This window comes from Cryptomeria japonica, chromosome 3 (assembly GCF_030272615.1).
Source record: "Cryptomeria japonica chromosome 3, Sugi_1.0, whole genome shotgun sequence".
Classification (NCBI taxonomy): Eukaryota; Viridiplantae; Streptophyta; class Pinopsida; order Cupressales; family Cupressaceae; genus Cryptomeria; species Cryptomeria japonica.
The window spans coordinates 851943976-851958723 of NC_081407.1; the positions used below are offsets into that span (position 1 = coordinate 851943976).

A 14748-nucleotide genomic window follows, 5' to 3' on the forward strand; every position below is an offset into this window, starting at 1 on the left:
AACTTAATAACGGTTCTGATCTCATCTGATTGATTCCCTTTAGTGTTCTCAGAATGACCGAAGAACAATGATCTTATCATTTAGTGTTATCATAAATAGCAACTAAATGTTATTCATACTATCTAGTGCTATCAAAAAAGAATAGTGAGTGTTATAACATAAATAACAAATGAATGTGATTCATATTGTCTAGTGCTTTCAAAATAGAACAGTGATCATGTCATCTAGTATCATCATAAATAACAAGTGAACAATATTCAGACTAACAATAGAATAGAGATCGTAGTTGGCAAGTGAATGGTAACAATACTAAACCCATAGGATGTTGTGAACAAGATTAAATTTATTCTAATTCTTGCTGGGTGGTACTATTCGTTATAGAACATTCGTAGTGTATCAGATCATACCTGGAATCTTTCTTATGGCTTAGAGGCAACTTGCAATTGTTGCGATGGTATGAGTTACTTCTGTTGTGTGAGATATTATTCTCCCAATTTCTTTCTTATTTCCTCCGATGTCTTTTTTTTCTTTCTCTTAACGTCCCTCCTTCCTTTCCTATCCTCCCTCTCGATGCTTTATAGGAGCAAGGGAGGGTGGTGACTCAAGGAAGAGTCCCCACTATTCAAAGGGGGTTGACTTTTCAAAAAAGTTGCTGCCTTAGGATTACGTGGGACCCTTTTTGAGATTAGGGACCCAATTATTAATTTATTTCATCCAAAACATTTCATGAATAACATCATTTAATAAATATTAATTAATTAATAATATTATCAAACAAACATTCATTAATTAATATTTATTAAATAATATTATTAAACAAACATTCATTAATAAATATTAATTAATAATAATATCAAACAACCATTCATTAAATATTAATTAATTAATAGTGATTGCTACATTTATACATACTAAACATTCAAATTAAATATCAAATAAATAAATAAACAATTAATAATATTTTAATTGCTATATCTAAGTTATATTCTTTGATTGGGAGAAAATATGATGATCAAGGACGAGGCATGACAGTTACATTTTTGTTGTTGAGATTCTTCAACTTCTTAGATTTTAAAAAATAATTAGTCATTTTTTGTGGAGCTTCTTGTGGATGATAAAAATATTCTCAGGTGGTCAATAACCTTCTCAGTTTGACCTAAATAAAATGCAAGGTCGAGATTTCACTTTATCAACAAGGTCACATAGGATTGTAGTTGGGATCCACCAAATGAATTTGGATGTAGTTGAGTGATTTTGGCTAGGTGTGATCTTGATTTGTGTACTACAATCAATTGATGGTGATGTTGTTTGTCTTAGGTTGTCATGGTAGGTGGATAAGAAGTTGTATTGATTGATTGTAGAGATGAAGCACACTTTTCAATTGATGTTAATGCATTAATTTTACTCATTGTTTTCTTAAAAGTTTTCACATATATTTGAAAAAAAAAACATGCTAAGTTGGTATTTGTTCTCCTTTTTTGTTATTTCAAGATTTCTTATCTCGTTTCAACTTCTTGTAAAGGGAGTGGTTTGAGTGCTTTAGAATTATAATTACACAAGTTTAAAAGCGACGTTGACCACATTTATAACATGGCTAATTGTTTAGACTAGACTTTATTGCATGTCCATGTAAACTATGTTGGCATTTATGTTTACCGTAGTTTCCAACAAATAAAAAGAAATCAGTTGGTTGTAGATTGCAGCTCCAATGCTATGACTTAATTTTCATTTATGCTATGAATTTTTATTATATATAAAAAAGTGTTTGCCCTCTTTACTTTTTTGCTTAGAGAATATATGATTACCTAAATCCGCTATCCATATCCACCATATAACCAATAAAGTACCCCTAACTTCTCTTTTCCCAAATTTAGTGGATCCTTTATGAACTATTTAGTGTTTATGATAGAAGTTGTGGCAAATTGTAACTAAGTGACTCCATAATGAATCATTGTCAACTTGTTGAGCCATAGGAAAATGAGAAAGGCCAAGGCAATGATTAATGGCATTTCAGATGTAAAACTACTTATATGCAATCCAGCTAGTCCTAAAATTTGGTTTGCCCTAATACTTTAAACTTTTTTATCATAAAAATTGGGACCATGGGAAAGAAAGGATTGACATGGGGTGAGTTGACTAGGTTTGGTGTAAGAATTTTTCTTAATAGAACGTGGGACCCTAGGGAAGTAAGGTATAAATGACATAAGATGATTTGATTGAAAACAACTATCCAGCCCCTAGAATGAACCAATGCATAAGTTATGGTGTATGAGGTAATTTATATATTCGTGCATCCTAGAGACTGGATAGTCATTTTCGATTTGATTAAGATTGATGTAAGATAATGACATGGCGGGCCAGGTGACAGTGAAGCGAAAAAAAACAAACTTATATCTACTCATAAAATGGTGATGTTATACTAAATAGTTTGTTTGATAATCTTGCCCACCACTTGTCCAAGAGTTCAAGAGTTCAGGTTATATTGTATATTATAGTATAAAAGTATCGCATCTTTTGCAACAATTTTAAAAGATTACTCAACTTGAACAAAAGGCTTGTAGTTTGGACTGGAAATTTTCCATGCACATCTGAACAACATTACTATAAAAAATGCTTATGTTGTAATATAGGGTATTGAAGCATAAAACAGAACACATGACGATAGCTCATCACTCCTATGACTACCAGAGGCTCCCTGTCAAGTTAAACAACCTTTGGAATACCCAAGAGAGGAAGCATGGAGCAATTCTTGACTCGACCAATTTCAATACGATGGCGGGGATCATACATATTCTCATCTCTTAAAGCTTGTAATATGGCTTCTGCTGTTGCCTCCCTGCATTAAGAAAGTAGTTCACAATGCTCAATCTTCCATAGAATATAGAGTACAAATTATGACTGCTGCCATTACTCTAGAAAAAGGAAACTCAAATATGGGGTTCCTGAGAACATGCATTTTTCTCATGCCTTCTATATTTAGATTTCACACAAGGCCTTTTAGTTCTTCATTGGATTATGGAAGACTGCATAAATTCCATACCTTTTTATAAGAATGTTGTATAGAGTTTTAAGAATGGGACATAGCTCTATAGGAGCCACCTCTTTCTTTCCTTCTGGATGCAGGACGCTCAAACTTGGTTGGCGAAGCAACTCATAGAGAGCTTCCACTGCTGATACACCCTATATATAAACAAACAGAGTATCCATTCAGGTTTCATAGTCCTTCAGTTCTGATAGGGAATTGTTCAACTATACACAATCTTTGATATTCAAGTCATGTTCCTGCATAATGTTTTGAATTAACCAGATTTTTCTATGCTTTTAGGATTACTTTTATGCTTTTAGCTTGCTAACAGGGAGAAGGCTAGTTCTGGGTCTCGTCAGAAAGAGCTCCTCTGCCAACATCTTAAATTCACTTCTCATTTAAATAAGGAATTATATGCTAATCTAGAAGAATATGAAATAAAGCTATGCATGAGCTGACAATTGGATTCAAAATTCACCTGTATTGTTCCTTTCCCCTCTATACTATCTCCCATGTCTGGCCTAAGTTCCCCCTTTGCAACTCTCTGACCATACCATGCATTTCTCCCTTTGAGCAGTGTAACATATGTATCAGCTAGAAGTGGACCTGCCAACTTTTCTGGTTCTTCGGCCAACAAATGGGTAATGTAGATCATCTCTGATGTTGAATGAGCGAAATAGACAGCCTTACTTGTAGCACTCTCGTTTGTCAAAGCTGCAACCATGCCTGTATAAACAAACAGAATGTATATGCCAGGACTTCAGAACACACTTGGAAGCATTGATTTACCCCTTGTTTTGCACTCTAAGAAAAATTCAAGTCAGAAGGAGAACAGTCCATTTTTAAAGCACATAAGACCCTTGATTAGAAGCTAATCAGCTTAAATTTCACACATTAAACTTACATTTCTAGACTTAAAAATGTTAAACATTCAGAGTTAACTGATATTTTCAAGGTTTAATATGTTGCTTAAGGTGTCTGGTCACACTAATACACTTCTAGATTTAAAAGTATTAAACACTCAAAACTGACTAACATTCTCTAAACTTAATATGTTGCTTAATGTGTGTGGTTTAAGACTGATCACTAATAGGTATCCCAAAATGAGTTCACTTTTCTATGTTCACATCAAGTTCCTGAGACACTGAAAAACAACTGAATAATTCTTTTCAAAATGAACCCAACTCTTATAAATCATGGACCTCTAAGGGTTATCTTTGTGTTAATCCAAGGCCTGGATTTTAGAAGTTTGTTTGGCTATTAGGAATACCTTATCTCCTAATCTCCTCTGCATTCTTTGGCCATGAATTGTTCAATGTTATAGTTGTTATGAGTTACTTTGAATGCCTTCCAGTAACAGGGCAAAAGAGTTCCACATTTTTCAAAACTTAATTGCGATACCTTTCAAGAATTGGGGCAAATGAAGTAGGACAAAACAGCATAAGGAGAAGCACAAACTCACCAGCACCAATTGCATATACATTTTTCAGACCTCCCATGACTTCATGTGTGACAAGGTCTGGATTGTCCCATACCATAAAATGTGGCTGGCGAAGGAACTTTGCCAGGGGTTTTGCCCACTTATCTGAGCCACATATTCTAGCATTTGCGTACTCTTTATTGTAAACTTCTGACGCTATGTTTGGTCCTCCCAGATAAAGAATATTAGATATGGGCACCTTTGCTGCATAAAACATCAAATTCTTGTCAGATTGGAAGCAAAACAACTTTGATCCATGACTTTAAAAAGCAGAATGTTCTCAGACTAATTCAAAAGCACTCCAGAATACCACCATATTTAGAAATTTTTTGAAAAAGGAAAACAGGACAAGAATTATAACTTGCTTGATGGATGATTTGGGTGGGCGTAAGAATATGAGGAAGAGGGTGAAGCACAGCCTCCATTCCTTTGGCGAGCGATATAATGACAGGCTGTGAGCGGCGGTCTTGCCAATATCTTCCAATCTCCTCAAAGACGGTTCTGGTCTCAGTTGAAGGGAGGCCATTGATAACAATGTCGGCATCCCAAACGGCCTCCTGCAAGTCGGTGACAACTTTAAGCGGGCAGAGAGGCGTGTCGAGCATGTTAATGCAGAAGCCATCGCGCAGGATCTCGTCGGCGAACAGGATTCGATCCCCCAACCTGGCTTCAACGTATTTGAGATATGCACACTGCCCAATCAATCTCCGCAACACCTCTTCTCGAGAGTTTATCACGTCGAACAGACTCTGCGCCGCCGATTTGTCCACCGTCTTGCCCGACCGCCGCCAGATTCTTACAGACAGCTGTTAAAATGAACTAATGTTATGAGATTTTCATAATCTGTGTTATAATTTTCTTATTTCTTTTGGATTCGATTGTGTAAGCAAATTTTTATCATCCACGTTTCCAATTACACACTTCATGATTCATTATGGGGATGATTTTTTTTTTCAAGGATTTGCCATCTTCTTGGAATTCTTTTATTTTTGTCATCTTCTTTGAATTCTTGAATTCTTTTTCATCCTATGATGAATCAAGAGTGTGATTGATGATAAAAAATTGCATACACAATCCACTCCAGAAAAAATTAGAGAATTGTGTTAAAATGAAGTTCAAAAGTATTAAACAATATAAAATATAGCTAACAAACAAATATATAATTTGAAGAAATAATTTATTCATCGGTAAACTCTAGTTTATTATTACTATTATGATATAGCGTTTAATCAACAAATTCTATTATTTTTAAAGATTATCTATAGAACAACAAATTCCATTATTTTTATATTGTAAAGTAGGACTTTTTGCAACTTAACATTAAAAGAGAGTCTAATAAAATTTTAGATTTATTTTTACATTGTGGAATGTCCAACTTTTGTAATTTACCATTAGAAGGGTTTCTAATAAAATCTTAGATTTCAGTGTATAATATATGCGAACATCTCTATTGTTAAAAGGTGCATTAAAAGGGTTTTGTTGTATCAATTTTTTTAATTTTTTTATATAATTTTGAAAAAAAGAAACAAAATGTAATTCTATAATTTTTTGACTTTAGAATTAGTAAATTTTCAAAAGTCAATCTATTTTTATTTCAAAATTAGCAAATGTTAAGTAATCAATTTTTTTTAATTTCAAAATTGGTAAATTTTAAGTAATCATAAATTATAATTTTGGTGTTAATTAAAATATTAAGACTAAAAATCATATAGAAACATTTAATCAAATCTTTTTACACAATTTTTTTCTACATAGTCAATACAACATATCAAAAACATATGATGACATATATCCTATTAACACAAATTATCCAAAACTTGCCAAAAAAACCTATGAAATTAGTGGAAAGGACCTAACAGTCACCCATGCACAAATAATAATATTTTCTTGCCCACCTAAACCCCCAAAATCCAATAAAATATTTCACATGTACCAATAGCTCTCCACTTGTATTGGAGAAGTAGTGCAACTTTATTGGTACCTATAGCGTAAAGTTTAATGGAGCATTTGAGTGCACAAATATTGGTCAAAACATTTATTAGAAGTATATGTATTAATCAGTTTTTCCAATTTTTTATTGAATAGATATCTACCCACCTTTGTACGTACAACAAATCCTCCTTCATTCATATAAAGCTGAAACAATAACTTCAAGCTCTTAAATCACATATTAAGAAGTCAGAATTCAATATACCATTTAAAGACATAAATTAAAGAAAGTTAGAGTGGATGACCAGTAAAAATTTTGGTGAAAATTTATAGACCATATTTGAATTGATATTTTGAATAACTTCCTACCATATCATTTTAATGCACCATTATTTGTTAAGGTTATCTCACTGCAAACCCTCTTGATGAGAACAGTATAAAGGACTACATGGGCATGGAATACTAAATAACTTCCTGGCCCACAAATAAAGAAAACCAGAGGGGAAACTACAATAAATAAAAAATAAAGCCTCTGCACCGTACTATCACTATCCTGGGACTGCAAATAGACGCAAAAATGGCTTCCATATCTTCCTGGTTTTTTAATCAAAATCCATTAAGAGACAATTTTTCATACTGATTCAGATTCTACAATTAAAAAAAATCGAAACAAAACTTCAAACTCGGAAACTGATAAATCTGCTTAACAAACTTCACACCAAAACATAAATCTCACAACTTGAATCTAACCAAACACACTGCAAAAATCTCCAACAATTCATTCAAATCAACAGAACACATAAAATAATTCAGAAAGAAATGAGCACCCTGTCTCGCATGGCGGCGTGACCGTAAGCCTCCTGCAACATGGCGGCGAAAACGCTGCCCCAAGCGCCGGCACCGACGCCGACAATACGCAGCGGATCGTCCATGGATTTGTTCATCACGCGCCGCAATTCCGCCAATCTGAGCTCCGCCGGCCCCGCCGTTTCATACAGGAGCCGCTGAACAGTCTGCGGATTGTCACTAGAAGGTGCCATGCATATACACAACGTATATATACCTAGATCTGTACCATTACATGTACACGCAGTCACTGTGTATACGTCCTGTCCTATGTTGTTGCACAGGAGCAGAAAGGAGGAGAAGGAAAATGGGTAATTGTAGAACAGAGTGCAGAAGCCTGAATATATCGTGGGTCGCAATTAATGTGATTGTGTGTTTCTTTTTCCCGACTGTGGGCAGTTGGAAGACTGGGCGGTTGAATTTAATGGGGATTTCGACATGGCAGAGTGTCGGTAAGAGAAAAATCGCACCCGCAACCACCACCGCCGGGAGTTGTCTGCATTCAATTCTCTGTCCAATGCAGAGAGATTAAAGTAAGATGTGAAAATGATCAGAACTCTGAGGATTCCCATTGACTCAACTGTAGAATTCACCTTGATTAAGGCTGCTTTGTGTGGGATTTGGGTAGTTTTAGTTGTTCGCCCCATTCAAGGAAAGTTTTAGATTAACTTCTGTCTGTAAAAGATTTGGATTTGTTAGTCAACGCAGGTGAGCTACGCTCAACAATACTTGAGGCGGCCCCAACCTCATTAAAATCTGGCACTCTCTACAGTGTTCTCATTGTGGAAGAGAGGAGATTTTCGTGGACAGTGTTGACATTGGGAATATAAAATTGAAGCCTTGCCTAACTTCTTTACTGATGATGGTGATAGCGTTATGTTTCATAAGTGTGTTTGGAAATTGAGATCTAAATCTTTGATGGTGATGGTATGTTATATCATTTATTAGAGTTTTAGAGTTTAAATTTTTTTAAAGTGTGATTGAGTTAAGATTGAAATTTTTTTATTATTAATTTGGTAGGGTGGGGGTGTTTTACTATTTTATGGTAGGTTTTTGGCGTCTAAATATATGTTTGATTTTTTAGGGGGAAAATAGTTTTATAGCAACATAATTCCCTCCCTCTTATTTATCGAGATCTCCTCTGGTTCAATCATCATTCATCTTACTATAAGAACTCGAGTTTTGTCACTATTACAGTAGTGTGGGCATGTTATGCATGTTTCTTTTTGTGGGGGGTTAAATTTTTTTTTTATTGGAGTCCTCCCTTGGCTTAGAATCATAGATTAAGTTGATGTGATAGCCAATAATTTTGAAGGAATAGATTCTTTTTGGGTCTATAGACAACATATAGTATATGGGGTTACCTCGTATTCCTAGTATGCAAAAGGCACCTAATTGTGCTTCAAATATGAGGTGTACATACCCTACCCCTTGCACAATTTGATGAGTCTTTTGATTGTGAGAGTTTATTCAATATATTATAATCTATTAAAAGTAAGATGATCATATCAATATGATTGAGTTGAATCTTTGAAAAAAACTTATGAAGTTAATTTTACGTCTCAAATATTTGCATCTAAGCACAATAGCTCTTTCACGTTTTTAGTCCACCTCGTCAAAGGTGGAATTGTGTTAACATGTTTTTTATATTATTATAACATATTTTAAGGTATTGTAGAATAGTTTAGTGATTCTAAAGTTACTATAAAATACTCAAATTAGTTAATAATTTTATATTAAATTTTGTCAAATTCTATCTATGATTTGTTACTTTAAGTAATGTTCTTTGAAAGGTAGATTTCATTTATTATCAATAATAAAAAATTCACTAAAATTTTGAGCTAATTATTTTATGTAAACTATTTTAATTATTTCATATAAATTTTGAACTAATTATTAATAATGAAAATCATCAATAATAGCTTAGAAGTCACCATCAAGTCTCTTAAAGTGTTTCATTATAATTCCCTCTAAAGACCAACTAACTTCTTTATTATTGAGATGTTTATATCCCCGCACATCATTTACCCATATTAAATATTTTTTAAATAAATAATATTAAATAACAAAATATTGATTAAAGTGGAGTGAATAAACTTTTCTAATAATTTATATGAACAAGCAAAATAGAAAATACATAAAAGAACTCAAACTATCAATTCAAACCTTATTTTATCTAATTGTAAACCTTTGATTAAGCTAAGGGACTATGCATAAAGAATGAAAAAATATAACTCACTCACCAACATGTCTCTTATTGCACATGTGCTCAAGATGAATTGATGTAGAGAGTATGTTAGGTGCAAAAGTGACATCATTACATTGTAGTCTATGAGTTCCTATGAAAATGACTCATACGATGAGATATTTATAGACTTGAGGGATGGAGTATGAAGGGCTGAGATTGATTTGGAAGATTGATGGAGGAGATTTCTTGAGAGAATTGAAACTATGAGAAGCCTCCAGGTGACACCTTGCAATTGGTGCATAAAAGGAGTTCCAATCCAACAGATTTGGATAGTGGAGGTCTTCATGAAGAAAGGTAGAGGGTGAGGATCAAAATGTCCATTTTTTAGAGTCCAAAAAATATTGGAGTTTTATGAAGGTCAAGAATTCTTTAGATTGAATGAATGGACACAATTTGATGAGAAGACTTCATAGGGGCTTGTGAAGTATGGAGTTATGTATATGCAAAAGTTCTTTTTGGATTTATGTCCAATCTTGAAACTTGAACAAGATTTATCTAGATTAATCATGATTTAGATTGTGCAAGTGATTAGCTAGATTAAATAATTAATTTTTGCCAACTAATGATTTGATAGAAAAATAAAAAGTTAAATAATATAGGACACTCGCTACAATGTTCTCATTGTAGACGAGAGGAGATTTTCATGGATAGTGTTGAATTGAAGCCTTACCTAACTTCTTAACTTATAATGGTGATGGCTAAGTTTTATAAGCGTGATTGGCTCTAAGATCTAAATCTCAAATAATTTTGATGGTGATGGCTAAGTTTTAGAAGCATGATTGGCTTTGAGATCTAAATCTCAAATTGATGGTGATGGTATGTTATATCATTTATTGAGGTTTAAAATTTTAGAATTGTGATTGAGTTAAAATCAACATTTCGGGTAATTTTGAAGGAATGAAATGGAAAATGAATATTTTTATAGTTCATGGTATGGAATGATTTATTTTTTAGTCTATAGATGGCTTATTGTATATGGGGTTGCCTCATACTCCTCGTATGTAAAAGATGCCTTACTATGCTTCAAATATGAGGTGCAGATACCCTAGCCCTTGCACAATTTGATGATTCTTTTGTTTGTGAGAATTTATTCAATGTATTATAATATATTAAAAGCAAGATGATCATATTAGTATAATAGAGTTGAATCTTTGCAAAAGACCTTATGAAGATAATTTTATAGCTCATATATTTATAGTCCATGATATTGAACAATTTGTTTTTGGTCTATAAATGACTTATAGTATATGGGGCTACCTCATACTCATAGTATGCAAGAGGCACCTAATTGTGTTTCACATATAAGGTGTAAATACCCTACCCCTTGTGCAATTGATGAATCTTTTGTTTGTGAGAGTTTACTTGATATCTTATAATTTGCTAAAAGCAAGATGATCATATCAATATAATCAAATTGAATCTTCAAAAAATATGAAAAAAATATGAAGCTAATTTTACATCCCAAATATTTATCTGTGATTAGAATAACTCTTTTGAGTTTTGAGTCCACTTATTAGAGGTGGTGTTGTATTAATGTTTTTTTAGTATTATGAACTAAATTTTTTAGGCATTGTAGAATACTTTAGTGATTTTAAATTTATTATAAAATACTAAAAAAAAATTAATAATTCTATATTAAATTTTGTCAGATGTTATTCATGATTGATTACTTTAATGTAATGTTCTTTGAAAGGTAGATTTAATTAATTATTATTAATAAAAAAATATCATTAAAACTTTGAACTATTCTAATTATTTTATGTAAAGTTTGAACTAATCATTAATGATAAAAGTCATCAATAATAGTTGTGAAGTCACCATCAACTCTCTTAAAGTGTTTTATAACAATTCCATCTGCAGACCAACTCACTTCTTTATTATTGAGGGATTTATATCCCCACACATCATTTATTTATATTAGATATATTTTTAATAAATAATGTTAAATAACAAAATATTATTTTAAGTAAAGTGTAATCTTTTCTAATAATTTATGTGAACAAGCAAACATAGAAAATAAATAAAAGGATTGAAACAGTCAATTCAAATCTTATTTTACATGTAATCGTAAACCTTTGATTGAGCTAAGGGATTGCATAAAAGATGAAAAACTATAACAAACTCGCTCACCAACAAGTCTCTTATTGCACACAAGGTGGGAATGTGCTCAAGATGGATTGATGTGTGATGGAGAGAGTATATTAGGTGCAAAAGTGACATCATTACATTGTATTCCATGAAAATTACTCATATGATGATCTATTTATAGACTTGAGGAATGAAGGGTTAAGATTGATTTGGAAGATCGATGGAAGAGATTGCTTGAGAGAAATGTAACTATTAGAAGCCCCCAAGTGGCACCTTGTAATTGGTGCATAAGAGAAGCTCTATGATCCAAGGGATTTGAACGATGGTCTTTTGGAAGAAAGGTTAAGGTTCACAAAATTCATTTTTAAAAGTCCAAAAAAATCTTTTATTGCAGTTTTGTGAGGGGTTGAGATTCTCTAGAATGAATAAAAACAATTTGATGAGAATACTTCATAGAGACTTGTGAAGTATGGGGCTATGTACATGTAAAAGTCCTTTTTGGATTCATGTGCAACCTTGAAACTTGAGAAAGATTTATCTTGATTAAGCATGATTTAAATAGTGCAAATGACTAGCTAGATTAAATAATTAATTTTAGTCAACTAATGATCTAAGAGAAAAATAAAAATAAAATAATATATTATATTTATTTAATTATTGGAATGAGAATAATGAGCTTAAATAAATAAATATTAAATGTATTTATTTAAAATAATATATTAAACAATGATCAATCAATTAAAAATCTTAATTTATTTAATTAATGTTAGAGGAAGAGTTAGATTAATTAATTAATTAAAATTATTTAATTAATGTTGGTAGAAAGATCAAGATAATTGATTAAATAAATAGAATTTATTCAATTAATTTAGAAGATGGTGATGCCAAGTAAATTGATGACAAAAAAATGTCATAAGGCGATTTTAGGTGTTTATATTTTGTCTCTCTTTGGGATAGTGAACTACACTAGACTAATCAATGTTGTTTTAGAGATAAATGAAATATAACACTTTTGGGATGAAAAAGGTGATGATATGTCCTAGTAGGTTAGAAAAAATGGTTTTAGAAAGATGGAGGGATGATAAGCTCTCTTTTCATCATAATCACTATTGTGGAGGTGGGAACACCAACATTAGGTTGACTTAAGCAAGCTTGTATATAACACATCCCTTTTTGCCCATTTTATGTGTTTGTAGGTCCAAAGCCGATAGCAGGAAAGTTATAAACGAGTAAAGTAGATAGTGATAGAGAGTGTTAGAATTTGGACAAAAACCCTTGGACTGGGGCACCCAATGCCTTTGTCCTACTATTTTGACCTATTTCTTTAGGAGATAGGTGTACAGAGCTTACTAACTCTATTTATAGTCATCTCTTGAAGCCTTTGTCACCATCATAGTAGGGTGCACAACACTTCTGTCTAGCGTAATCAACTTTAGATTTCAATGTCAGGTTCCCCTCTGTGTCTACATCTCTAATTTTCCTTTCTTTTTCTTTTTTTATGTTTTCATTTTTCATTTACTATATTATGTTAAAGTAAATCATTTTACCATAACTAGCCTACTTAATTTACACACACACTTAACCAATTCTAGTCACATGAAATCAATAAAAGTGTTAGTCCAAAATATTTTGGCTCTTTCTTCTGGACAAAAAGCTAAGACCACTCACACCTTTAATGTTGTATGGGAGAAGTAATTGATCCTAGGTTGATGTAAATGTTAGTTTAGGATCAGTTTCTTATATTTCAACTTGCCTTCATAAACTCACAACCTTGAGCATGAAATGTAAGAGTATGTTCTTGATAACACATTTGACTAGCACTGAGAAGATTATGCTTCAAACCTTCAACATACAAGACCTTTTATGTTTTTGTGTTTCCATTATCCAAGCTAAGAGTACCCTTTTCAGCTTTATTGTTGTAGCACTATCTCCAAATTACACGATGCCGTCATCTACTATCTTGAAAGTGAGAAACTTGCTCTTGTCCCCTATCATGTGGCTTGAACATCCATAGTCAACCTCCTTCAACATACAAGACCTTTTATGTTTTTGTGTTTCCATTATCCAAGCTAAGAGTACCCTTTCCATCTTTCTTTTGGTAGCATTATCTCCAAATTACATGATGTCGTCATCTACAATCTTGAGGAGTGAGAAACTTGCTCTTGTCCCCTGTTGTGGCTTGAACATCCATAGTCAATGTACCTTTGGTTTCCTTCATCTTGGGCATGAAAATCAATTTGCACTTGCATATAATTCAATTTCTTCTATTTTATTTTCTCCTAGTTCCTTTTCCATACTTTTGGAAGTTCTTCCTTTTGTTTAGTAGGGGCATCCACTTTCTTGTCCAATTTAGGAGATTCCACAAAATCACTTCTAAAAAATTGTGCTATATGACCAAAGTTGGTGCACTTATAACATATGACATTGCAATCCAACAAAGGGGAAAATGAATTAGTTTATATCTAATAACCTAGAAGAAATTCTGCCTTTGTTCCACCTCAAATTATTTATTGAGGTTTACCTACAATATGTTGCTTTATGACCAAAATAATTATTAAAAAAATAACCAAATAATTTTTTTGGAACCTGATTATTTGAGGTTGTCTTATAGGAAATAATCTTTTAAAACCCTTGTTATCATTTTTCTTTATTCTTGTTGTATTCATGGTTGATGGGCCCCTTGAGTGCATCTATATGGATTCTAGCCTTTTCTACTTATATCCTCTTTGGTGGTTTTGTAACCTTTAGCTTTTGATCTTCTTTAGTATTCCCTTGATCTTCTTTATAACCAAGACCCATCTTAATATATGGTGATCTTTGCAATTTATACTGTCATCTAGTATTTTAGTACTCTTCTCAAATTTTATATTTTTGTTCAATTGAGTGATATTTTTCACCAATTCCTTTCTCAAGGAAACAATTTCGGACTCTAGCTTCTTGCATTCTTCTTCCTTTGTTTTTAGTTGACTTCTTACCACCTCTTCTATCTTATTTCCCTCTCCTAATCGAATCTTTAGGTTGATGGTGATATTTTTTAATTCCTCAAGGCTGTGGCATTTTTGCTTTTGAATCACAATCCTCTTCTATTTTTGAAGCTACAATTTTTGTTTCAGATTCTTTTTCTTAAGCTTC

General features: G+C 32.5%; 1 protein-coding gene across 1 annotated transcript; it reads right to left on the bottom strand.

Annotated features, from left to right (window-relative positions):
- Positions 1–2602: 2602 nt before the first annotated feature.
- On the bottom strand, positions 2603–7918 carry LOC131047143 (probable glycerol-3-phosphate dehydrogenase [NAD(+)] 1, cytosolic). Its single transcript, XM_057980996.2, has 6 exons — positions 7262–7918; positions 4867–5311; positions 4488–4709; positions 3504–3751; positions 3041–3180; positions 2603–2836 (listed from the first exon to the last, which is right to left on the bottom strand). Exons 1-6 carry the CDS (start codon positions 7472–7474, stop codon positions 2704–2706), a joined length of 1401 nt encoding a protein of 466 aa, XP_057836979.2. The 5' UTR covers positions 7475–7918; the 3' UTR covers positions 2603–2703.
- Positions 7919–14748: the final 6830 nt, after the last annotated feature.